General features: G+C 43.5%; 1 protein-coding gene across 1 annotated transcript in view; it reads left to right on the top strand.

Moving 5' to 3' along the window:
- Positions 1-25,847, top strand: part of SCGN (secretagogin, EF-hand calcium binding protein) — a 374,305-nt gene that overhangs the window by 207,738 nt on the left and 140,720 nt on the right. The window contains exon 3 of the mRNA XM_085606992.1: positions 10,076-10,168. Coding sequence (XP_085463118.1) covers positions 10,076-10,168 — 93 coding nt within the window. The remainder of the gene's footprint in view (positions 1-10,075; positions 10,169-25,847) is intronic.

The following is a 25,847-nucleotide window of genomic DNA, read 5'->3' as shown; positions in this document are numbered from 1 at the left end:
CACTTTTTTGTCCCAGCCTTTGGGACCCTGCCTTCTGGGTGTTTCTGGTCCAGGATACCCCTTGGAATCTGCTTGGATAGTTTGTCAGGAGTAATCAATCAATCAGGATTTATAAAGCATGGCTAATCACCTGGCAGGGCATCCAGGTGCTTGCATGTCCTGGAGGCTTATTCAAACGTCTAAATGTCAGGTTGAGAGTGGATCACTGGTCCTGAAAGAACCAAAGTTAGCATCAACAGTTCATGAGTTGATAAGAAACCCTCAATCACGTTTTATCGCAAGATGGTGTTATAGCGGTATGTTCGGTTATCCGCTAGTGCTTAACAACGTGACAGCATCATCATAGGGTTACTGTGTGCTTCCTCCACCCGGAGGTTCTTACCTCTGGTTTTTCCAGTAGTGATCATAGAAGTGAGAATATACAGCCGTGTGTGGTGAAAGAATCCCAGTGAGTGTAGGTTAAAATGCTCGTAAAACCAGTCAGTAGTTTTAATAGAACTGGGTTCGAGTTGATTAAAAAAGATTTACGTGCAGAATCAGACACTTTAGGGTCTGGTGCACTTAGTGAAAATGTTTAAAAGAATGGTCGTTATTCAAACGGCCAGGTCTTGTGGGCCATTTGGAATTCCAGAAGTGAGGTGATAGTCTGGAGGTGTCTGGGGAGGCTGTTTCAGGTCTTTGCTGTGATGTGGGGGAAGGAGCGTCCTCCACTTATGCTTCGGTAGATGCGGGTAGTATGAGCAAGTGAAAGAGAGGCAGAGCATGGTCTTCCCAGTGGATGGTGGAAGTTCAGGTGGTAGTTAATGTATGCAAGTCCTTGGTTGTGTAGAGCCTTGTGTGCATGGGTCAGCAACTTGAATTGGCATTTCTTCTCTATGGGGAACCGATGGAGTTGACTCCCGTGGGGTGTGATGTGAATTCATCAGGGAAGGCCGAGGATCAGTCTGGCTATGGTGGTCTGAAGTCTCTTTAGGCGGTGTACGGTGATTCGTGCATAGAGGGTGTTGCCGTAGTCCAGTCAGCTGGTGATGAGGGCCTGTATCTCTGTGACTCTCATGTGTAGGGGTAGCCACTAGAAGATCTTACATAGCATGCTCAGAGTAAGGAAGCAGGGAGAGGAGATAGCGTTGATCTCATGGCGGGCTTGTTGTCAATGATGCTTCCGAGGTTTCTGGCGTGGTCGAAGTGAGTTGGTGTGAGTCATAGGTCTGATGACCACCAGAAGTCATTCCAGGTCTTGCTGCTGTTGCCAAAGATCAGTACTTCCATCTTGTCTGTGTTCAGCTGCAGGCAGTAGTTCTTCATCCAGTCAGTGACATTTGTCATGCATCGGTGAAAGCTGGTTCTGGTGGTGGTGGGGTCGTCAGTGAGTGAGAGGATGAGTAGGGTGTTGTGTGCATAGGAAATTATGTTGAGGCTGTGGGATATGATGATATTGGCCAGTCGGGTCTTATATGCGTTGAAGAGCATGGGGCTCTTCAACGCAGGATGAGCCCTGGGGGACACTGCAGGTGATCTCCTTGGGTTCAGAGGTGAAAGGTGAGAGGTGGGTCCTCTGGGTTATTCCAGTGAGAAAAGAGGTGATCCATCTGAGCGCGTCCCCGTGTATGCCGATGTGTTGGAGTCTTTTGATCAGTGTGTGGTGCGATGCGGTGTCAAAGGCTGCCAAATGTTCGAGGAGGACCAAAGCTGCTGTTTCTCCTCGGTCGAGGAGGGTTCGGATGTCATCGGTGGCTGTGATCAGGGCGGTTTCATTGCTGTAATTGCTGCGAAAGCTGGATTGGGAGGTTCAAGTGTGTCATGAGTTGATTGTTGATGATCATGTCTTTTACCTTCACTGGGATTGGTAACAGGGATATTGGCCAGTAGTTTTTGAGTTTGCTGTGATTGTGAGTGGTTTTTTGAGTAGTGGTCTGACTTCGGTGTGTTTCCAGGCATTGGGAAATGTTGTGTTGGTGATAGAGGTGTTGAGTAGGGTGGTAAGTTCCTGGACGATTCTTTGGTTTCCGAAGTTTAAGATGTGTGGTGGGCATGGGTCTGTGGGAGCTCCTGAGTGGATGGATTTCATGGTGGAGGTGGTGTGCTGGGCAGAGAGAATGTTCCAGGTGGTCAGTGTGCTGTTTGTGTTGGTTACGGTGTTGGCGTATCTGTTGAGGAAGTCCGTAGGTGTGGGTTGGAGGTTCGAATTTTCTGTACATGGTTGCTATCTTGTTGTGAAAGAAGTGGGCAAGGTTGTCGTACAGCTCCTCTGAGAGTATGATTTTATTTTCGCTGGCAGCCGGGTTGGAGAATTCCTTAACGATGTTAAAATGTTCCTGACGCTTGCAGCAAGGGTTGTCTTCTTTGCTGCCCTCAGCAGATGTTAATAGAGATTGAGGGAGGTCTTGAAGGCTGCCATGTCTGAGATGTCCTTTATGGCATGGCATTTCCTCTCCAACAGTTTGCTGTCCCGTTTCACTATTCTGAGTTCTTCGGTGTACCAGATGGCCTTTTTGGGAGATCTTCTCTGGATATTGCTCTTGATGGGGACACTGCTGTCTGCACAATTAGAGATCCAGGCATTGAAGTTTTTTACTCCCTGTTCGAGGTTGATGGCGGTAGCAGGGTTGGAGGTGTAAAGAGTGTTCACCCAGCTGGTCTCTGAGATTTTGTTCCACCTCTGGTGGGGCGCACTGGTAATTTTGGGGGTAGTGGTGTAGGGGCTGGAGATGCTGAAGTGGATGATGGAGTGATCCATCCATGTGAGATCTGTGACATGGCTGTATTTGGCGCAGATTCTAGAGGTCAAAATTACATCCAGTGTGTGTTGTGCGGTGTGTGCACGGTCATGGACGATCTGAGTCAATCTGAGGCTGCTCATACTCTCGAGGAGGTGTGCGGTGTTTATGTCATTGGGATCATTGATGTGGAAATGTAGGTAGATGTGATTGATGTGGGAGATGTAGTCCTTGGAGTCTAAGGCTAGAAGTGCAATGAAGTCTGCGATGGTGATGGAGCACAGGCCTGAGGGTCTGTATGTGAAGGGACCTCTGATAATGTCTTGTCATCCGTGTCGAGATTAAAGTTGAGATGTTCCATGGGGGTGGCGTTCTCAGTGGTGGTTGTACACTGTATGGTCTCTTTGTGGATGATAGCTGTTCCTCCTCCCGGCTTGTTGGTGCGGTCCTGTTGAGTGATTTTATATCCATTGGGGGTCACTGTGGCAATTTCTGGGGAACATATGGTGTTTGTCCAGTGAGGAAGACAATGTCAGTTGAGAGGGTGGCGATAAGGTTCCATAATTCAGTGGAATGCTTATATATTGAGCTTGTGTTGAGAAGAGCACATGCAAGTTAGCGTTTTTGTTTAGGTGGTGTTTTTAGTGAGTTTTTGGTAGAGCTGGTCAGTGGACTGGTGTAGGTGCAGTGGCTGGTGAAGTGGCAGTGGGTCCCGTTGAAAGGTCCGACTGTGGAGCGTAAGTCAGTGTTGTGGCAGCATTTGTTGCAGCATCCAGGGCCGAGGGTGTAGAGCTCGGTGATGGTGTATCTTTTGGGGTGGGTGGGAGATCCAGTGGTCATGGCTCTGGGTGCGGTCCAGGCACAGTCGAGTGCAGTCTGGCTTGCCTTTGGTACGCCAGCGGCATGTCCACTGCGTGCCTCCACTATATGGTAGCACTGCGGCCTGCATTAAGTAATTCCTGTGGTGGGTAGGGCTTCTGTTGGCGGTAAGAATGGTGAGTGGAAATCTCGGTTCCGAAAACCCCAGCGCGAACACCTAGGCAGATGCCGTTCCACTGGATCAGTCTGGAACAAGCAGGAACTGGAGGACATAGGCAAGTAGAGAGCTAGATGTCCAGGTGCCTTCTCCTAGGAGTAGTTGGTAGGCTGAATTTTCATAGGCCCCTCCTCTGGGAGCTACGTTTTATCGGGAAACAACCTTTACATCGCGGTGATTACACTGCGATGCCATTTCAACGTGGTCATTACAACGACCACGTTGTTAGCACGCAATGCCATTACTACGCAAGTCATTACATTGACTTGAAGTAGATGGCGTGCTAACATTAGGAATAGTATAGTTTACTATTCCAACACCTTTCCTACTGTTGCGTAGACTGGAGTTGGAATAGTAAATGATATGCTTCAATGTCAGCGTGCCATGTACTGCAAGTCGATGTAATGACTTGTGTAGTAATGGCATTGTGTGGTAATAACGCGGTCGTTGTAATGATCGCGTCATAATGTCACGCAATGTTTTGACTCGCGTAGTAACGAGTCATATTCGTTTTATCACATGGCTTGGGTTACAGAGGGTGAAATCTATTTTTTGTGCCAATAGGTGACTGTGGAATGTGTCGATACAGGTCACTATGTTAAGAGTACAGAGAAAAGCTAGAGAGAATAAGAGTACCGGGAAAACCAGCAGGAAATCATAGCATTATTATACTAACATCCATTAAAAACACACATTTGAGGTTTGTCTCCAGCTTAGAGCCTGCCACTTACGGACCAGCTAGTGCAGCAGCATAGGTGGGTGCGCTGATTAGAAGCTCTGAGACCAATTCAGCTGATTGCAGCAGGGCACGGGCGCGGTCACAACAATCTGAGCGATTACATGCACACAGGTTAATTCACACACTTTATCGGTTGAATCTGGAATCTAGCCACCAACCTTTGGGACAGCCAAAAACCCTTCAGTTGAGGAAAGACAGCAGCTGCTCGAGCGGTACTGGCACGAGATTCTTAGCATTGTAGCTGTATTTTTCTGATATTGGGCAACCTTGTCGCTAGGCTCCAGAGGAAAGAAAAAGCAGCAGTAGATTTTTAAAAAGAGACGAGAGAGAACAGTGCAGGACTGTACATGGAGCTAGAATTTCAGAGCAAACATAAGGTGGCGTCTTACTTCCTGTCAGTAGCTGTCCCTCTTATCTCTGTAGCTGGAGCGCGGCCAATAGAATCATTTCATTAGTGCTAAGGGCAGCCATTAACTTTATAGGTTTCGCATGAATCAAGCGGCTTTTGTCCTCCATATAGATGTCAAGTCGCAAATTATTAGGTATGGATCAATATCAATCACTTTGACACATGTGTGGTTCCTCCGGAGCGGGATGCTAACTCCATTTTGATGGAGCTATGCCGCCGCCATTAAAGGTGGGCGCTCGTGGCCCTGTCTTGAGGGTGAATGGTTTTACAGAAACACTTGTCCCCGGCTTGTCCACGGGTGCTCTGGAATTGCTAAATCATTTTAACGTCTTTCTTTGTGCAATAATTATTCTTTGAACTTCATTTTGATGCATTTAATGCAGGGCCGGCCTATGCTCTGACAGCGCCCTGGGCGAGAATCAAACTTGCCCGCCCCCCTCTCCACCTTCCTTGCCTACATTTCGTCCCACCTGTGGACTATAAATTGCTATATGAAGATTTACAAGTGCAAACCATTAGCTGCATTGACTTTTTTGTTGTATCCTGGTGCCTGCAGTCCTGCATTTAAAACAAACAAAAACAAAACTACAAGTGCTAGAGTGCAAAGAGGCACTCAAGAACTTAATAAAACACTACTAAAAATTTAACGCTAGTTTTGAATTCACAAACATGATTTGCTCAGAGAGATGGAACATTTTTTCGTCTAGAAAACAATAACTAGGGGTTCAGCTGCTCCTGACTGAGCCCCTCGTTGCCTGGCTCTCCGTTGTCCTGCCCGTCCAAGGCTTCCTCTGGGCTCCTGAGTAAAATACGACAGCAGGATGGTGAGAAGGGGTTTGCTTTGCATTGACTAGGCCATGGCTGATTGCACAAACTTCACCACTCATCCCCCCCATTCATTTGAATCGCTCACGCCTCAGCTCATTCATGCCACTGTAGGTGAGGCGCCAAGAGGGCAGAGGTGTGAAGGAGATGAGCAGGGAAGAGGATCTGAAACGAGGCCCAGCCTTTGCAAGAAAAACAGTCCGATTAATTTGCAAAATGGGGTTAATGCTGGAGTCAGGTTAAAGGGAGAGCGCTGAGTGATCTGTATGCAGGCAGCTCTCTGCGCCTATCAAGAGGTCGGCGCCCCGGGCGAGGGCCGGCTAGACAGTGCCTAAATTGCAACTGGAGGCCACTGAAGCTTGCACCACCCATTGTCCCTGCCAGTATCAGTGCCAACACAGCTACTACCCATCACACGCCTACAAATCTGACAATTCAAACTATTCCAGCCCCCTAAAGCTATAAGAATGGTTTGGGCGACAGGTAGTAGCCAATCGTGCTGTATATTGCATTAATAAACAACTGTTGTTGTGCTCATCTCTAAATTAGAACATGAGTGCTGTTATAAGTGCCAGTGTTGACAATTAAGTGCTGGTGCCGAGCACCGGAATCCCCGGGCTCAAATTAAGCACTGGTGCTCGCCCATGCTTAAAGCCGGCCCTGAATTCATGGCACCGTCGCCATTGTTGCAGAGTCCACTCTCTCTTAAGCGAGGCTTGCGGAGCGTTGCTAGGGCTGATTGTTGGTGTCAGTACTGGAATACGGAATGGTGGGGCAGGTAGGGACCGAGGTGCACTAGCAGAGCTGATTGTGAGTGTTATTACTAGAACTTGAGAAGGTGCTGCGGGTGAGGGCTCAAATGGATTTGTACATCTGAATGTTTGCATTGCTACTGCAAAGGGGAGGCACATGTGGATCGAGGAGCATTAGTAGAGCTGGCTGCAGTAACTATTACTGTATTGGGAGAGGGCTCTGCAGGTGAGGAATGAGGCCTTCTGGATAGCGCCGTTGGCGGTACTCAGAACGGGAATACCAGTGAGTGCTGCTGTGAGGTCCTAGGTGCATTAGTGGAGCTTACTGTGGGCATTATTACTAGAATGCCAGAGGGTATATTGCAGGGGTGGATTGAGGAGCATTGGCAGAGCTGACTGCAGCTATTATTACCACAGATTAAGGGGGTTCTGCAGGTGATGATTGAGACATATTGGTAGAGATGACTCTTGGTTTCAATACTGGATACTACAGGTTACGTCAGGTGAGGATTGAGGTGCATAAGAGAATTGGGGCATGTTAGTAGAGCGGACTGCGGGTTTCAGTCTTGGGTACTACAGGATGTGGGGAGGACTGAGACCTAACCATAGAGCTGACTGTTGGTCTTAGGGCTTGAATATCAGTGTTGCTGCAGGGGAGGTCTAGGGTTTGTTGGTTACATGCAAGTATTGAGAAAGCAGATGCTTTCCAGGGCGTACGTTAGGTGCCCTGGTAGAGCTGTCCCTGTGCCTCTAGACCAGGGCCGGCATTAGGGCTGCGCTAACAGTGTGGCCACACTGGTCACGGACCGGTAGAGGGGGTGCTGACCTCAGGGAGGGCGCTGTGTTTAGCAAACACTTAGGATTGGAGCGATGAGGGCACTTTTGCTCGATGGTAGTGAGATAATCTGATTAGGCGGTCATGGGATGTGGAGGTGCCAAAAATGGTTGTCGCACCGGGTGTCACCAGTGCTAAAGCCGGCCCCGCTCTAGATTATCAGAGCCAGGAGTGCTAAATGCCAGGGCTGGAGTATGTACATACAGCTGAAGTTTCCCAGGGCTAAAAAACCAGGGGTGTTGAAAGTGCGCCTTTAGCTACAGAGGAGCAGCTATAAGCGGATTCTGAGTTGTCGCAGGCCAGGTTTAAGGTGCCTCTGGCAGACTGGGATAACAGCATAGGAAAGTCTGGGTAGGATGCAATTCTGTATCGAGGGACACTGGAGCAGCTGAATGTGGTCTTCAGTATTGGAATCTCGAGTGGTGCAACAGATCAGGATTGAGGCGCTTCTACAGAGTGTGCGGTCTCAGTATTGGCAGACCAGGCTTGAAGTCTATTGATCGAGATGTGTCTCCAGTCAGGTGATCGCACATTCCTGCAGTGGAGAAACGAGGCGCTCTACAATATGTGTAGGTTCAACCAACCATGGAGATAGTAGAGTGCTGCAGGGCTGTGGTGTATCCGGGTCTCACTACTAGAGTGACAGGGGATGCTGCAAATCAAATCTGGTCCCAGCAAAGTAACAGTAAAGTGTGATACAGTTTACGCTCAAGACACATTGTCAGTGTCTTGCAATGGCATAGCAGTGGAATATCAAAAGCTGTGGGAAGTCAATAATGATATTCACCTGGTGCAGTTGTTTGTAGATCCCAGTACTGGAAGAGCAAGCCGACAATTGAGGTACAATTGAGGTACATGGTCAGAAAAGAAAAAGAAAAAGGAGGACCTGGCCTGGCAGTTCGGGCTGGACTGTTCCCATTGGGTGCAGGGTAAAGACTGATTTGCATATGGCTGGGGTCAAACTGGAATGGCATGGGGAGCAAAGAAACGATGGATTTTGGACCAGATCTCTGTACTGGGTGAATGTATGACATTGTTCTGCATTCTGTCCATAAATTTTCCTTTTTGCAGAAATCTGTATCAGTACTGGAACAGCATAGAAAACTGTAGAGTACTGTTGGAGGTGCATTGACAGAGCTGTGTAAGTGCTGGTAGTGTAGCAGCGCCTACATGTTATAACTGAGATGAATTTGCAGAGCTCTATACAAATGATGGTAAAAGAATCAGGTGTACTGCAGGTCTAGCAATAAAATAGCCTAAGTACCTCAGGACAGGACTGAGAAGCATTTGCAGAGTTGTGCCTTGATTTCAGTACTGGCTTGAAATGTCATTTTGTGAAATATACAAAATGTATGAAAAGATGGCCAATGTAGATTTGTGCCAATCCACAACAGCCAGCTTTGAATACATTTTGACCACTGGGAATGTACACACATCATGGGGACATCTTTGAACAGGATTTGTTAAAATAAAACCAGCCTATTTGGAGATACCCACCACACTCCCGTGCTCATGCGCACATGCAAGCTGCCATCTTGGGAGTTTACAAAACCATTTTGAGATGGTCGTCAACTGATATCTTGGGGGTGGCTAAAAAGTTAATTTTGTATTTAAAATAAAGACAAGAGGGACAAGAGGTCTTCGGGTTTGAGGTTAGGGGGTAAGAGTGGAGCATACAGGAGGTACAGAGAGGGATAAAGAAAAGTCCCCTCCTATGCTAAATAAAGCAAGGTCTGATGCAGCAGAGGAAGGATACATCATCCAATGAGAACATTTGTCAAATTGAATTGCTACTGGGTGGGATAGACACAAGAATAGAGAGGAAAGCTGTGAAATCAGAAGCAGGGAAGTGAGACAGACAAGAGAATTACCCAATCATCTGCAACGCGCTGATCTAAAACCCACTGTAAGTATACATAATGTATTGGAAATAACTGGTCTTCCAAACAAACAGCTAATCTGCCTGTAGTCAAAGATTCGAAATTGGCTGAGGACTGTCAAAGGGCCCATTCCATCTTGCTGCCATGGCCAATCATAAAAAAGAAAAAACAACACTGTTTGTACTTATTTGCCCTCTTGAAAATATTGGGTAATGAGAAGTAATTTTACGGGCTGCAGCAAATATCCAAAGATGGATTCAGATGTGGAAAGCTTCCTAAAGCCTTGGTTTTGCCAAGCAATTAGCAAGAAATGTGTTTTATATTCATTAATACGTCCCTTATGTTGTTCATATTACACTCAACGGGACTTACAGTAAAAAGACAAATCTTTAACCCTAATTGTGACAACATTCCATCCGTCTCACCTGTTCTGTGACAGCTAGTTGACAAATATTAATATTTCCTATGAGTGTTCTTAAGTGTCTTCAAAGTACCACAATGAGGAAGGTGTAGAATGTCGAAGTTCAACTTTTGAGCTTACAAATGTGAACAATTTTGCTACTGACAATTAAATATCCATGAAGCATTTTGGTCACTCTTGCGTCATTTTAACATGGGAAAAGTGACGCAAAAGTGGCGCAAGGGGCTTGTAAATCTGCCCCCAGGTGTTTACAACGCAAAGGTTGTATTAATTAAACTCTAGTTATAGTATATACTTGTTTATTTCACGGTTGGTCAATAAATTAGTGTTTTGAAAGCAATATTTCTCTTGGCTATGTTTCAAATTAAAATACAATAGAACTCCGATCACTACCACTAACAACATTTTTGAATTACAGTAATACGTGGTGAACCACTCTAATGTCTTCCTTTGTATTACAGAATGCTGTAACAAAAGATAAAGTGCAGAAGGTAAAAGAACGATTCATGTCAGCGTACGATGTCACCGCAGATGGACGTTTACAAATACACGAGGTACTAAAGAATCTCTGTATTGTGTGTATAAGCTTTAAACGTTGGAAAAAAACCTTTTTTTGTATTTAAGTGATTATGTGCTCAAAAAGAATAGTTAGTAAATATTTTAAAAAGTATCTGGAATAATGTGCTTCTTTGCAACCAGGAAAACCTTATACAATATTGGTTAAATTACAGTGTGAGGAATTCCACCTGCACATAGTGGGGCATATTATCAAGGTCCGTCAATAAATATCGCAAAGCGCGCTTAGCACTTACATATTTATCGCCGGCTATCTCTGGAATTTATCGCCCGGTTAGCGCGTGATCAACGCGCATCACCGAGGCGATTAAAATTCCAGAGATAGTGGGGATAGATCATAGGGCATGTGGTCTTAGCCAAACAATCCACCCCCCATGTTAGGTATGCCCTAGTCAGGAATTTAACAGACGTTAAATTCCTGCGTTAAGGCATACTTAACGTGATTTTAAATGTCGCTAACCCTCGTTGTCAATATGACGAAGCTGGGTTAGCGATATTTTCCCAGGAGAGTCTTGTCAGGCACGCCTCCTTTGCATCTCATTAGCGATGCGATGGGAGGCGTGCTGACAAGGGACGCTATTGCCAGTAAACTGTCGCTAACAGCTGTTAGCGACAGCTTGCTGATAGGGCGATAAAAATAACGCCGCTTTAGCGGCAAAAAGTGCCGCTAAAGCAGCGATATTGCCCTTGATGATATGCCCCTCTGTCCCTTGGCTTATTGCTTACCTTTTTTATCCCTACGTTTTTACCTCCGCTCTGATCTGGTTCCTTCTAGCCAGACCTAAATTCAACAATGTCCTTCACCCATGTTACAGTGAGACTGACTTGGCATATGTCCTGGAGTTAGGCTGACAATGAAAGGTGTAAACTATTCATAAATAATAAAGTTATTTATTGCAGTTCAAGAGAGCCCCAGAGCAACTACATGTTTATAATTTATGTGAGGGTGCAGTGGATAATTATTCCCCACATCTAAATTTATTTCAGCTGACCTGACTTGCAGAGAGCGATGTTGCTGTCTATTCGCCATACCAAAAAGCATAATTTGACCATAAATGTGTATCTATGATCCAATGAAAATTACTGATTTAATAGCGTGTGCATATGTGTAGTTTTGTTTCAGTTTCATAAATCTACAGATTGAATCAATTTAGACCTTTTAGATTTTGAGTTATGAGTGATGGAACAAATTATTCCCTGTTGAGCCTGTGTGAATTAGACGGGGTAATTGCATCTTCTGGGAGGTAAAGACATCTAAGTAACCTATTCAGATGGCCCTGCTAGGCCATCTGTGTTTTTGCCAATGTTCAAATGATTCCTGAACGGCTGGCTAAATAAATAAGGAATTATTTCCTGAATACGACTCATGGTGATGTGGTACCAATCACCATATTTTTCAACTTTGTAATTAAGAGTAATTTGTTGAGGAAATCTAACTGCAACAGCATATTTAGCGAGTGAAAGAGGTCGCTTGTGTTCCCTATTCGTGGTCTGTTACATTTATCGATATTTCTTAGAGCATATTGCGTACATGCAGCCATTTTGGGGAATGAGGGTTCATTTTGCGCTAATAAATAGCTAAATGCCAGGAGTAAATTGGGGGGGAAATCCTACCCCTAGTGCACATTTAGTAAGCGTGAGCAGCTGATCACGTTCATGTTTTAAGTTGAATTTAATTTAGCACTATATCTGAGAGCAAAAGGCATCCTCACGTCCATTTTGGACAGGAGGGGGAATTTTTGCGCTAATAAAATTGCGCTAAATGCAGAATTACTATTCCTGATTAATTCAGCTTTATCTTGCTGTACATTTTGGATAATTTCGCATGATTACACTGCATGGATGTACATCAGTTATGGCCACCCCAACCAGAATCTGAGAGCAGATTTGATTTGATTGTATGTGGTCCTCTGAAGAAATTCATGAATGGATTGGAAGAAAGAAAAGTCTTGTAGGAAGACCACAGCACAGTGGAAGAGAAACACATTTACTAGGAATTGATGAACACTGTAATGGCCATTGACCTTTTAAACTAGGGTGCATACATTCCTGCACCATATTGCAGCAAGGGAATTGAGTAAACGTCCACCCAATTTTTAAAAAAGTCATTAAATGTTATATTTTTTAAATACAATTTTCAACTATATGTGTTCAAAAGTGATAGATTTCATATGCAGTTGTAAAGAGGACTCATAATATATTTCAATCCTTCATTGCTTACTAATCAATTCCCCACTCTCTAAGGGAATCTCGGGGAGTCAACATTTTGAAAAATATGGGGCAAAGCGTTGCACTGTACAGGAGAATTTCCTCAATAAATTTGCTAAAGAAGCAAAGATTTACATACATTTTAAATAATAGAGTTGTGCAATTTGGCATTGGCAAGCAAGTGTTGCAGTGTATTGTATTGTATTTTATTTTATTGTAGCATTTATGTAGCATATCAAATCCCCGATGAGGACACAAAGTGCTCTAGTTTGCATTAGGTTCCTGAGGACATTTTTGATATGGTGTTGGATTTAGTTTGGCCTGTATGGAATGTGTAGGAGTATATGTGTGATATTCAAAAATGTGCTCCAAACATGGTGTGACAAATATCACTGCTGCATATAAGCATGAGATGTTGTGGAGAGTGTGACAATAAGGAGACACTATGCTTATCTGCCATGGTAGAAATGGTTAATCCCCTAAAGTTTGGACCATCATAAGGTTCATAATACATGTGTAAATGGGGTCCTCCTGGGGAGTACACCCACAGTGACAGCATTTCATTCCCCTGATGTAGTGAAAAACAAGCATGATATATAAAATGTGCGAGTTCCACCGATGAGCAAACAGATGCACAACCGCTGATGGTACTGTTGAACCGCTAGGATATAAGTAGTCCACTTGGAGATGTTTCAAAAAGTAAAATGCAACACATTGGATGCCTAAAATCGAGCTAGCGTTTAATGCAAAACTGCAAGCAGCGCAACAAAAGGTCAAAGGTGATCCCCTTGAGGAGGCACCGAACGGCCTTGAGGGGAAGCTATCGTTCATACATAGAATCCTAGCCTCACTATTTTCACCAAATCCCGCTTCCAATCGCCATCTTTGAAACTGACTTTACACTGCTGGGAAATGTGTAAGGTAGAACCCTGAGTCCTGGGACTTCTGGGTCTAATACAGCCATGAAAATTAGCAAGCATATGTAGTGTTATAGAAAGCTTCAAAATAATATAAAACTGCATCCATATTTGATATAAATAGTTCATATATTTACGTCTACATAAGTGTAGTTATTTACATAATATCATATGAAAGTTCATTAACGTAATACAGATAACGTTTTGAGTTTGTTTTTACAGCACTCCATTTTTTCAGAGATAAAACATTAAACATTTACAATAATCCAATGTAAAATAATCTCACCAATTCTTTATTAATCTTGTTGTGATTTTTTTTATCACCATCTGGAAAGTAGCAATCGTAAAACTGTTGGCAGTGCCTTCGTGTTTGCAAGTGCGTTGGATGATGACCAATATTTTCCTAATAACTATAAAAATGAACCAACCATGATCAGCGCTACCACTGAGTAACAGAGACACAACAGGTTTATATAGCCAAAATGTCCTTTAGCTTAAATAGAACTTACAGGCTCAGGATTCAGACAATTGAGTTAAACAGACCAATAAGAATGAAATAACAGCTGTTAACCATTGAATACACTGAGCAGGGACACAATTCAACTGTAAAACAAAGACAATGAGGAAGGCACAGGTATTCTTACACCTGAACAGGTAAATGAGTGTTACAGCCCACCCACCTGAATAAGCCAGATTCCTACCTCCTAACTCCTCTTCATTCAAGGAACATCCTGTTGGTTCCAAGAGATGGCTGTTTAGAATACATATGTTAGATATGTGAGTCTTGGATTGCCCTGTCTCCACTAAAAAAACTCGCTGAAATGCTTGAATCACTCAAGTGGGTGTTCTATTGAGAGCTTGAAAGGATAAGCCCTGCTTCAATATTGGAGAATTATTTTTGGAAGATGGTCACTCGATACCTGCAAACATAACCAAAAGGGCCCTGTAACCTGATATCGTTCAGAGTATTGTCGCAATAACGTTTTCTAGTTTGGGAAATTTTCTAGGCCTTAAAGTGTCTGCAACAGTGTGTTATTTTTCATGATGTTAGATCACATCACGTTATGTTATCTTATGCTATGTTACGGGTTCAGCAGGGGTGGGTCTCACCAAACGTAGGGCCTAGTAGGACTACTTGAAAAAACAGATCTTCAGCTTCTTGCTGAAATGTGAGGAGGAGGTGGGTCTTATGTGTGGTGATAAGTCATTCCATGCTTTAGGAGTGATGTAGAAGGCTCGACTGGCAGATCTGTTTTTCAGTTTGTGTGGAATGTGCACAAGTAGGAGTCCAGAGAAGCAGAGGTGTCTGAAAGCTTTGTGAATGCAGATACAGTTGTTGAGGAATGGTGAGCCAGTGTTGTGTAGTGCCTTGATAGTATGTGTGAGGAGCCTGAATTGTGCTTGTTTGTGTATGGGAAGCCAGTGGCTCTCCTTCAGGTGTGGAATGATGTGAGTGCGGCATCGGAGGTTGAGAGAGATTCTGGCCTACGAGGTCTGAATGTTCTGCAGTCTTCTGGTAAGTTTTTTGGTGATCCCTGCATAGAGGGTGTTCCCATAGTACAGCTTGCTTGTGACAAGCGTGTGTATGATGGTTTTCTGGGTGGTGATCGGGAGCATCTTCAGGGTCTGGAAGCAGTCTGAGCTCTACAGACAAACCTCCTGAATGATCATAAAGATGAAGGGCCAACACAAATTTGGACCAGCCTCCCACTATCACAGGAGAACTATGGAACATATGTACTATTTCATGTTTTACCGAATCGTAATAAATGTTTGTCGAGATATCGCAATGTTTGATTCAGTAATTAAAATGTACTATTACATACATGGTCCAAATAGCGATTAGGATTCGCGTCCTAAAAATAATTAGTTGCTGAAAGCTAATCGTATGCCTTTGCAAAAGGCAAACTGTGCCCCAAAACATGATTATGATATCACAATCAGAAAGCACATTATTACAGGCTCATTCTGAAACATCATTCTTGTAGTGAGGTCCTGTTTGTACTCCCAGTTACAATTTTGCACCAAAAATGAGCAACCATGAAGGGCTGGCAGAGAGTTGCACCAAAAAATCTCTGATTGTTAGATTGCTACACTGGTAAAGAGTGTGTAGCAAAGAATGACCACATTTTTGATAAAACTTCTCTAACTGTCCATGAAGCCACCAAAAAGATGATATGAAGATATTGACAAGAAAAGATAAACGCTGTGGGCGTCACAACATGCCGTATTCCTGAAATCAGGAAGCAGTGGTACAACCTTTGCTCATGCACGAAGAAATGACTGCCCAATAGAATGCAGGAAGCTGCTGCCACCGGAGGTGGACCTTTTACTCAGCCACCAACAACAGCAAAACATGAGGCCATTGACACCTTAGAACCTCCTAAGCAGCACACAGGTTAATGTTTTTTTTTATTAAGGAAATTCAAATATTGGATCTTAATATAAGTTTATAATACATATCATTTAATTCTGTATAACCAGATTACATTTGGCTCAAAACAATTTTACAGATCATTCTATGAAAATGTTTTATGTTCAATAAATTGTATTGTGGGGGATTTGCATTCGAATGAAACACTGTTTGAAAAGGGCCCTCTCTGAAGGTTCACCCTAAATGTTTTGCTTCCTCCTCCTCTTTCTGCTGAATTCTTTTTGTTGGCTATAGAACTCTGGGCATTTTACCACTGCTGACCAGTGCTAATATACATGTGCTCTCTGCTCTAAACATGGTATAAATGGTTTACACCTTTTTAGTATATTTAATTACTTGTAAGTCCTTTACCATATACCCAGGGCCTGTAAATTAAAAGCTATTAGTGGGCCTGCAGCACTGACTGTGCCTCCCACACAGGTATCCTTTCAAACCTGTCTCAAGCCTGCCACTGGTGAGCCTGTGTGTGCAGTATTACTGCTACTTCAAAATGGCATTTAAAACCCTTTGCCAAGCCTTAAACTCTTCTTTTCTTACACATAGTTCACCCCTAGGGAAGGCCTCAGGCAGCCCATAGGCAGGGTGCTGTGTAAGTAAAAGCTAGAACATTTACTTTTAAGTTTTGCATCTCTATTTCTTGTTAGTGAAAACCCCCTATATATTTTTCCACTACTGATAGGCCTATTCCTCTGATAGATTAACATTGAAAATCCCTTAATATATGTTTAAGCTGTATTTCCTGTTCAGAAAGGAGTAGCTGTGGCATGTTTCATATCTTTGGAAGGGAAATTATAAATCTTCTTTACTGGTAAAGTCAGGTTTAACATTACTATTTTAGGCTGCCCTCGGAAATTTAGGAAGATATGGACACCATGGATAAAATACTATGATCTGTAGGTTGAGGGGGAAGTGGAGGGAGGGAGATTGTTGTCTGGAAGGTTGAGGGAGGAACCTTGAACGATACAATGTATGTCCCCGATGTTGATACGCAAGTCTATTATAGGTGTGGTTTGTTCTTCATATACACCCGATTCATGCAAGCCCGTCAATAGATCCACCTACAACGGACAATATATGTGAACGATTGCCAGATGAGACAACCGTGGAAGGACAATTATTGGGTGTGGTGTATTCATGCTTTGTTAAACATGTTATCTTCTTTATAAAACAAAAGAAAAATATTTTTAAACAAAAAAAAATTACTATTTTAGAAATGTCATTTTTAGAAAGTGGACATTTCTCTGCGCTTACAGCTGTGTGCCTGCAGCCTGTCTGTAGCCTGTCTCCAGTGCATGTCTGGGGTGGGTGACAGCAACACTTTGTGCATGCCCTCTAGATAGTCACAAACACAGGACGATTAGGTGTGACTGAGCACTCATCTGCATTCCGAATCAGAATTCATGCAAAAGTGAAAAATCAATATTAGGCATTTAAAAAAAATAATATGAAACCATTAACATGCATCCAAGAAACATGCATGTAGGCATGTCTTATATGACCAATGGTATTGACAGTTTATATGAAACAATGAAGTAGTTTTGTGAATCTTTTGTTGAGGAGACAGAGCAACATAGTAAAAGACATTGAAACATTGTATTTAAACATTTTGGAAAAAGTATAGAAAAATTGTCAACTGCAACAGGGATACTTAACTGTTGCACCATACATATCTAGCATGAAATGTCCCACTGTTGCAAATATGTAGTAAAAGATTTAGGAGACAATACATCATGTCTTGAGTTTATACCAACTACTCAAACACATTCTAGTGGTCCAGCTAGACCTGCTCTAGAGAGTGAGGAGGCTTCTAGCCAAAGTAGTATGCCTATGTCTCATTCCATAAGAGTTAGACGTACAAGCAGTCAAGTTGCAGTGTTTTCAAATGGATATGTTGCCAATTAACCTAAGGCATCTACTCCAAGCAGAGAAAGAGGCATTAAATGTATGTTTTTTTAAATTTAAAAGGGGAAACATCCTTTACTACGCATGCCATTAACCCGCCTTTTCTACTGCGCATTAACTTTTACAATGAGGGGCTTTACACTGCAAAACTGTTACAACGCATTCCCCAAAGTAACGCCACACTAGAGTTAGAATAGTAATCGCGTTGGAATGGGGAATGTGTTGTAATGGATTGTGTTGTAAAGCCATGAGTTGTAAAAGTCAATGTGGAGAAAAAAATGTGGGGTAATGGCATGCGTGGTAAAGTGTTCTATTTGTTGTGACTCGTCATATATACTGTGAATAAGCATGGAAATAAAATGTATTTTTCATCATTTTGACCATGACATCCTCATTATACATTGCATGGTTTAATTTGAATATACTTTAGAAATAATTGTTGGTAATGTAACTGCATCTTTCCCTGCCGTTTTAAGGGTTGGACGAAGAGAGCACTGGCCCAGGGCCCAAGACTTTCAGGGGGCCCCTGATAGCCAGCTCTCTTCTGCAGAGAGTCATCCCCTGATGACCTGGATACATCTGAAATAGATTTTTTAAAACACCGTTTTCCTATAATTTATTTTTAATGTGGGTGATAAATGAGAGTCTATTACAGACATTTTGCTGAGAAATGTTGTTTATGTTTCATGCAACATTCATAAAAAAGTTTCTTTTAGCTCAAAACAGGACCTCACATATGAGACAATGAGATATGGCAGTGCATTACAGAGATACTGTTCTGTAAAGTTAATGCTCTGCTGATGTGTTACAGTATTAAAAACACACTTCACTATCCCTGATTATTAGATGTAAACACATTTAGAATTTGGACCAGTGAGTCTGTACACTGTTGGTGACCTGGCCAAATAAGACATGAAAGAGCTGACATTGGATCATAAATTCAAAGCTGTTCCGAACAGAGGCCCCTAAATTCGATCTGGCCCAGGGCTCTCAAAATCCTTAAGCTGTCCCTGGGTTGTCTTCCTCTTTATTGGCTGTCCTGCACAGGCTATATCGGAAGTTCCTTACTTGTAGCTATATTGTACAGCATAGCACACACTGCCACAGTCTTGAATGCCGCTGGAGGTGAACATTGAAGGGCTCTTCCACTCTTAGAAGGTAGAGAAGCCTTGCCTTAAGCAGACCAAAAGTGTGCTCTATAACTGCCCTTGTACACTTGTGGGAAGTATTTCAATCCTTGTACTTGCATTGAGGTATGGGGTCTAAATCTATGTGTGAAGTGCATAACGACTGTCACACAACACAAATGAAAAACGGCAGTTAAAAACACAACTATATAGTATGGAATAAATAAATAAAAATTTGAAATGTAGAAATACCTAAAAGAAAATCATCCCCAAAGCCTCCTTTGGTAATGCGGTTGTATAGGGCGGAAGAGGTGTGGTGCAGCGACCAGGGCAGCTGACTCCAGAACACCGTGGCTCACGGTTCGATCCCCAGTGCTGGCGGCAGTTTAGACCAGCACCATGTGACCTCAAGAAGGCATACTGGAGTTGGGTTAATGCCAGAGAGCTGAGTAATGGTAACATGGGGAAGCTAAGTGAGGCCTTCTTTGAGCACAAGCCCCTTTGTAAATTGGAACCCTATTTTGATTTCATACAGACCCCCCTGGACAGATCACTGTATGTGCGATTCAGACTAGGGACTCTTCCTCTCAACTCTGTTACAGCTAGTTGGAAGGGCCACACACCTACATCTACTGGCTGCCCGAGCTGTGCAGCTCCGAAGGAGACTATTCCCCATTTTCTCTTCGCCTGTCCTTCTTATAGAAGAGCGAGAGCTAAGTGGCTGAGACCGATTTGCAGAATGCTGGGCAGTCGTGATTATCTCACTGTGTTACGCATCTTACAAACAGATACCTCGTCACTCACTATTGTTTGCGGAATGGCAAAATATTTGAGCTGCGCTTGGCTATTGCAGAAAAAAAGCTCCTCTCCCATATGCACTGAATTGTTTTAATGGTCTGTTTTTATTCCTTGATATCAACCTTCACATAATGAAATCTGCGTTCCTTTGCTCTTGTACTTTGCACATACTACTTTACCTTGTGATATAGTTCATTTTTAGACATATTTATGATTAATTCTTTTTATTGTCAATGTTCACTTGATCCTTCTTATATTTACTGTATGTTGTGCTTTTATGATATTTTTATCGAATAAAGCTTTACCTACCTACCTACCTACCAGCACCATGTGACTCTCGGCAATAGCTTGCCTAATCTTCCCGACGGCCCCCTGCCCCGGGACACCTCTCTTAAGGTAGCTGTGCGCTTTTCAAATGCTGGTATTTAGGGCACAGTGCCGAAAGATATGAGTCAAGGGTGGAACCTGCAAATGTATCCATAAGGTCAATAAATACAGAGTCAGTATTGCAAACTATTATGTTTAAAGAATGTTGGCTCTTCTGATTCATATACAAAAATTCAGTAGCACTAGGAGGGCAAATTAAGACATGTGTCCCATCTACACAGCCTAAATATACTACAAAATTGATCACAGAGCACAACCACAAATCTGTCAAGAAGAACTTATTATCAGCTCATTTTAATAAGCCTCAGATGCGCGGGATACGCTATCATATGCCCGGCTTAGTACAGCTGTAACAACCTTTGCTGTATCGACTCTCTACAAAATTTTGACTTGACAATTGCTACTGAAATCTACTATTCAAAAGTGGAATATTAGAAACACTACCGGACTGTTTTGGACTACTGCTATTGCTGTCGTATACCTAGAAGCATTCAGGAAATCGAACAAATTTGTTATCACTCTTATTAGGACATTATTAAAGCTTTGAAAAAGTTGTATAAACGACGAAACACATGTCGGCTGTCTTCTAGCAACACTTCAGACTTCGTGTCAACACATTCAAGATCATTTGTGTTAAAATATTTTGCTGTATTCTAATGGTTACATAATTTATACTTTTGCATGGTACGATGCTTATTAAAACAACCTGATAATAAGGTCTTCTTGACAAATTTGTGGTTGTGCTCTGTGATCAATTTTGTAGCGTAATTTATAGGGTGAGATTTGTTTTTACTCTATATTTGTTAACACTGGGTAATGGCACAGTGTTTTACATTGAGCACGCCAGTACACATTAAGTGCAGTACTGTTGAAAAATAAAACGGAGGTGCTATATTGTCACTGCCATTTGTTCTGTGAATTACAGCCTAAATATAACCTGTGGGAAATGAGCCACAGGAAACAAATCTAGTTGTCTTTGCTGTAAGTCTTGTGAGCTAGAAACAATATATCTGTGAATGTTCCCAGTATAGCATCTAAAATATTGAGACTAAAAGGTGTTGGCAGCAAAATATCTGAATGTTGGTTGTTATAGAAATACTCCTATGTGTGTCCCTACACAAAACAGGGCCTAACCCAGCTATTACATCTAAAATATTAGTGCTGCTGATCCTATACTTGCTCGATATCTTCTCCTCTCTCTGCTGAAACACAGTCACCTTGATTTCTGAAAATGTGCTCATGTTTTTGCCTTCTCCTCTGGTGGTGTGAAGTAAACAGCCTCATCATCCTCACCATAGCATACAGAGTAGCAATTGTGGAAAAATACTGTTTCTACTCCTTTTAAAGTCTGCACCTGGTCACCATCTGCTCCCACTGGATGCTAATTTAAGAGTGCAAAAAACATTCTTTGTAACTTCACAATTATCAAATCAATAGTACATTCTAAAATGGAAAACCTAAATTGATAACAGGTAATCATACATTTCAGATGCAATATTAGCGAGCCGGTAAAATTTGGTTCACATCGCTATTCCTGCAACTAGAGTGGTAAACCATGCTGATACATTCCACACTTACCTTTTAACAGTAACTTGCCTATCTGAAACCAATTACCAAATCGCAAATGCTTTGTACATCTAGCCCTATATACCCTGAACAGACTTTGGTGCTGTTCTTCTCTGCCTGATTTACAATAAAGGGACATTTTTTGTGCTGATCAAGCAGATCCCAACAGTAAACACGGGAGACATCTGATTCACCTCCAAGTGGTCTTTCTATAAATCTTATGAATCCCCTGTGGATAAAACACATCTCTCAATGATGTGAGCTAATTTTATCATATTGACATTGCAGGTGTTAAAACTTGGGGCTGTATTATTATAAAAGCCTTATGCACACACTACCATCTAAGATGGCCGACAGGTGAGAAGCTTGGGCCGGCCGGGAGCTCCCGGCTATGGATTGCCTTTTTTGGCTCAAATTCCATTGAAATCCTACTCCACCCTTTCTACATAACTGGGGTCACGTTTGTCTTTGGTCCTCACCTCTCTGGTCTCTCGCATTTGAACTCATGACCTTCCGAGGAATCGTGGTCGATGTTTCTGGCTGCGGAACCTGAGCAACATGGCCAATTTCCGATGGAGCAGCCCCGGTTCACTGCCTCGGCCGTCACTTACCCAGCCAGACATCGGGCACAGTTCTCCTCGTCACTCCGCTGGTTCTCCTTTTTTCCCTCACCGTCTGGTGAACTCCGAGGGTCTGCCGTTTGCTGGTCCTCTGCTTCGCTGCCGATGCCTGACTTTGCTGCCCCGGTGGCCCCTCCGATCAACGCCTGCCTTCCAGACCTTTGCTGCGGTTTCCTTACATCCTGCGGCGCCTCTCTAGGGCTGCAGCTGAGTCGTGTGGGTCTTGCTTCCCTGATGGAGTTTCCTCGAGAGTTCCGCGATCCCGATGCCCTTTTTTCTGAGCTTGTTTTCCCTTTTCTGTGTTGTCGCCCCCTCCTGACCCCGCAGCTGTCTTTCCCCTTCCGGAGCTGGTGCGTGTGCTGACTTCTTCCCTAACTATTGATGACTCGCGAGAGATCGACGACATCCAGCCTTTCCTCCATCTAAATCTTGTGACTTGCACTCCCCAGACAGCCCTGCTCCTTGGGTAGGTGTTCTAATTGATTTTTTTTGGCCAGATTTGTTTGTCCGCAGTCCCGCCATCTTGCGGTTGCGATTGACTCCCAAACTGATCCTCGCTGCTGGTCAGCGTCTTTACCGCCATATGGACCATCGCCCTCAGTCCACCCCCCTTTTTGAGTAATTTCCACCCCTCTCTCATTGCATTATCTCGGTGAGGCACCCTTTTCACCCCCTACCTCAGACCCGTTCCATCTCTATTTGCGACCCGGACACTGTGAGGGAGTCCGGCTTTGAAGTGGGTGATCATGGGAACACCACCAGTTTGTTTAACTCCGACTTTTTTGATGTCCCCTGTCAGTACTTTACCTCATGGCCTTTCTGCTGAGACCTGATATGCATTCTAACCCCTTTACTTTTTCCCCCTTTACACTCTTTGCTCCATTGGTCTTGATTTTAAATGTTATTTAATGCCCTAGTAACCAATGTTACTGTAATCTGATGTAACATTGTAACACTGTTCAACCTCATGTAAAGGGCCCCTTTACTTTTCCCCCTTTACCCTCTTTGCTCCATTGGTCTTGTTTTTTATGTTATCTAATTGCTTTTGAAAATGATGTAATGTAACACTTTTTAACCTGCTGTAAAGCGCTCGGATACCTCCGGCGCTAAATAAAACTCTTCAAATAAAAATAAATAAATAAATAAAAGCACATTTTCATTGTTTGCGCTGGGCATACCTTTTAAAAGGTTCACCTGGCGCAAACAGTGAAAATGCTCTCTATTAGCATGAATGCGTTGCCCTCAGGGCAGCCGCAAACTCATGCTGCACTGGGACAGAGCATTCAGGTGAAAACGGAGCATCAGCTTTACAGCTGCTCTGTGTTTTCACTGTGCAGACGGCACTCAACTGCACTTTTGAAGGAGATTAGATATCCCCTTGCATGCAGGTGCAGTCAGTGATTGCACCCACCTGCAAGGGGATGTCTGGGGGGGTGCATGGGACCCCCTTCACCTGCCAGAGGGCTGCCATCAGTAGGGCGCACTGTGAGTGCGCCTCATGAGGGCTTCTTTGCCTCTCGTCCGCGTCTGTAATACGGCGCGAATGCAGAGGCAAAGGGATTGCCTCATTTGCATGGGGCACGCCCCCGTGCAAATGAGAGAACGCCCCTTGAAGGTAGTCCTGGCGCTTTTAGTGCGCCAGTGGTATCAGTATTATAGAAGGGGCCGTACAAGCATCTGCGGCCCCTGATGTTATACCAAAGTGCTGCAGGGGGGCGTAAAGTGGGCATAAACACCCGTTGCGCCCTCATGGCACTTTATTAATGAGGCCCCAGATTTGGCATGGAAAGGAGCTGAATGTTTCCTAGCCCTATTTTTTTATGACTATAAAATAGAATAAGTAAAAGCCCAGAATAGGTTGTAATTTAAGCTGAATGTTGGTTTTACAGAAAGGGAGCATGCATGCAGACATTGTGGAGAATGGATGTCGTCATAAGCTTTTAGAAAGTGTGATGAATTTTTGAAATCTTGGTAGGAGAAAAAGAAGCAGAAATGTTTTTCTTGTTACAAAGTCTGTATTACTTGTACTTAACTTTGAAGCGGCCACATTCCTACTTTAAATGCATTACAAACTTGGGTAGATCAAAAGAGGTCCAAATTTGTCAAGAGCCACATCTTTTGCCTGAAGTTTGTACCCAATATGTCCTGTCCAAGATGCCCATCTATGTAATCTACTGCCCATCTACGTAAACCTCCTTCCTTGTGGTCTGGGGGAGCATATGTTACATGATATTAGGCTATGCTAGAAAGAAATCAGAGACTACAACTACCTTCCATAAAAAGCCTGTTGGTGCTAAAGATCAGATGAGAGAGATATATCACAGAAGCCCATATGTGGATAGTGTTGATTATAGATACAAAACAAATCTGAATTCTTGTAAAATGTCACCTGTTTTTGTTTGCCTCTTACTTTGGTGGGAATAAGAAAACAGAGTTTGCACTCCAATGCTTGGCTTCCTAACATGTTGTAGCATGAGTAGAGCATTTTGTGACAAACCTGGATAGACATCATTGCCACGGTCAAGTATGGGTTGCATGGGAGCATTTACCACCATCATTCTTTGTAGGAATTTAAGGAATCAATACATTTCTAAGACATTTAGGATAAATTAGGATGATAAAAAGAGCTCTTAGAAAGCACATACATTTGGAGGTTGAGAGAATATTGTGACCTGACTGACATACCCAGATTTCTGATCATTTCTGAATGTGTAGGACATGTTAGCCAGTAACAGCGAATTACTCTGGGTTAATTGCATTTCGAGCTCAATGTGAATAAGCTTCTAAATCTTGGTGCCTAACCACAACCAAATGACTTCAAGGATCATAAGATTCTAGACTGGATGGCCGACTGACCTTTGAGATTGAAGAGAGTCTTCATATCACTTTCATAGAAATAAAAAAATGCACCATCGGAAATTAGCAGACAGTCCAAAGGGCAGAGATACGAGATTTATTAAAGAGAGAAAACGGCTGGCCCATGTGAGGCACCAAAGCAACCGGCTTTAATGATGAACACCATCACGGCCAGGCGCAAGAGATGCCTGTATCCAAGCAAGGCCCTGTGTCCAGATGTCGACCTCTGACTAACACAAAAGCAGCACAGCCTGGTAAATGGTGCAGAAAAACACTAATATAGCAGTGGCGGCTGCCTCGAAACGGGGGTGGTGGGTGGATTAAAAAAATAAAATAAACTTACCTTCTCCACCGTGCAGGCACATGCCTTATCCCACTGCTGAACGCCTCTCCTCCGTCTGGAAGCACCAGAAGCACCCAGGCTTCCAGACTCTCCCAGCCAATCACGAAGCTGCAGGAGCAGTGTCGTAATTGCCTGAGCAACCTCTTTGGCCGCTCAGGCAGTGCCTGGGGAGGCTGGGCATGTACTCTACGGTGCTGTGCAATACAGCCCAATGTAGAACATGCCAAGTGCGCATGACGGTTTGGTCGCCCCTAGGGGGCCAGCCAAACCATAATGTGCACTTAGAGGAGTGCAAACCACTCCTCCCTGGATCTGGCGTCCCAGATCCTGCCCCCCCTACTCCCGCATGGAAAAATAAAATGATAATAACGTACTGTTATTATAATTTTATTTGTATTTTTTACAGTGCTGTAATAGCAGTGGTGCGACGCACGTCCGCCTTACCGGAGGTCCCGCCACTGTAATTTAGGTATCAAAATCAGGGTTTCGGTAGTGCCGC

Source organism: Triturus cristatus, chromosome 5_2, assembly GCF_964204655.1.
Source record: "Triturus cristatus chromosome 5_2, aTriCri1.1, whole genome shotgun sequence".
Lineage (NCBI taxonomy): Eukaryota > Metazoa > Chordata > Amphibia > Caudata > Salamandridae > Triturus > Triturus cristatus.
The sequence above is the reverse complement of the archived record's forward strand: the minus strand, read 5'-3'. Positions and strand labels throughout refer to the sequence as shown.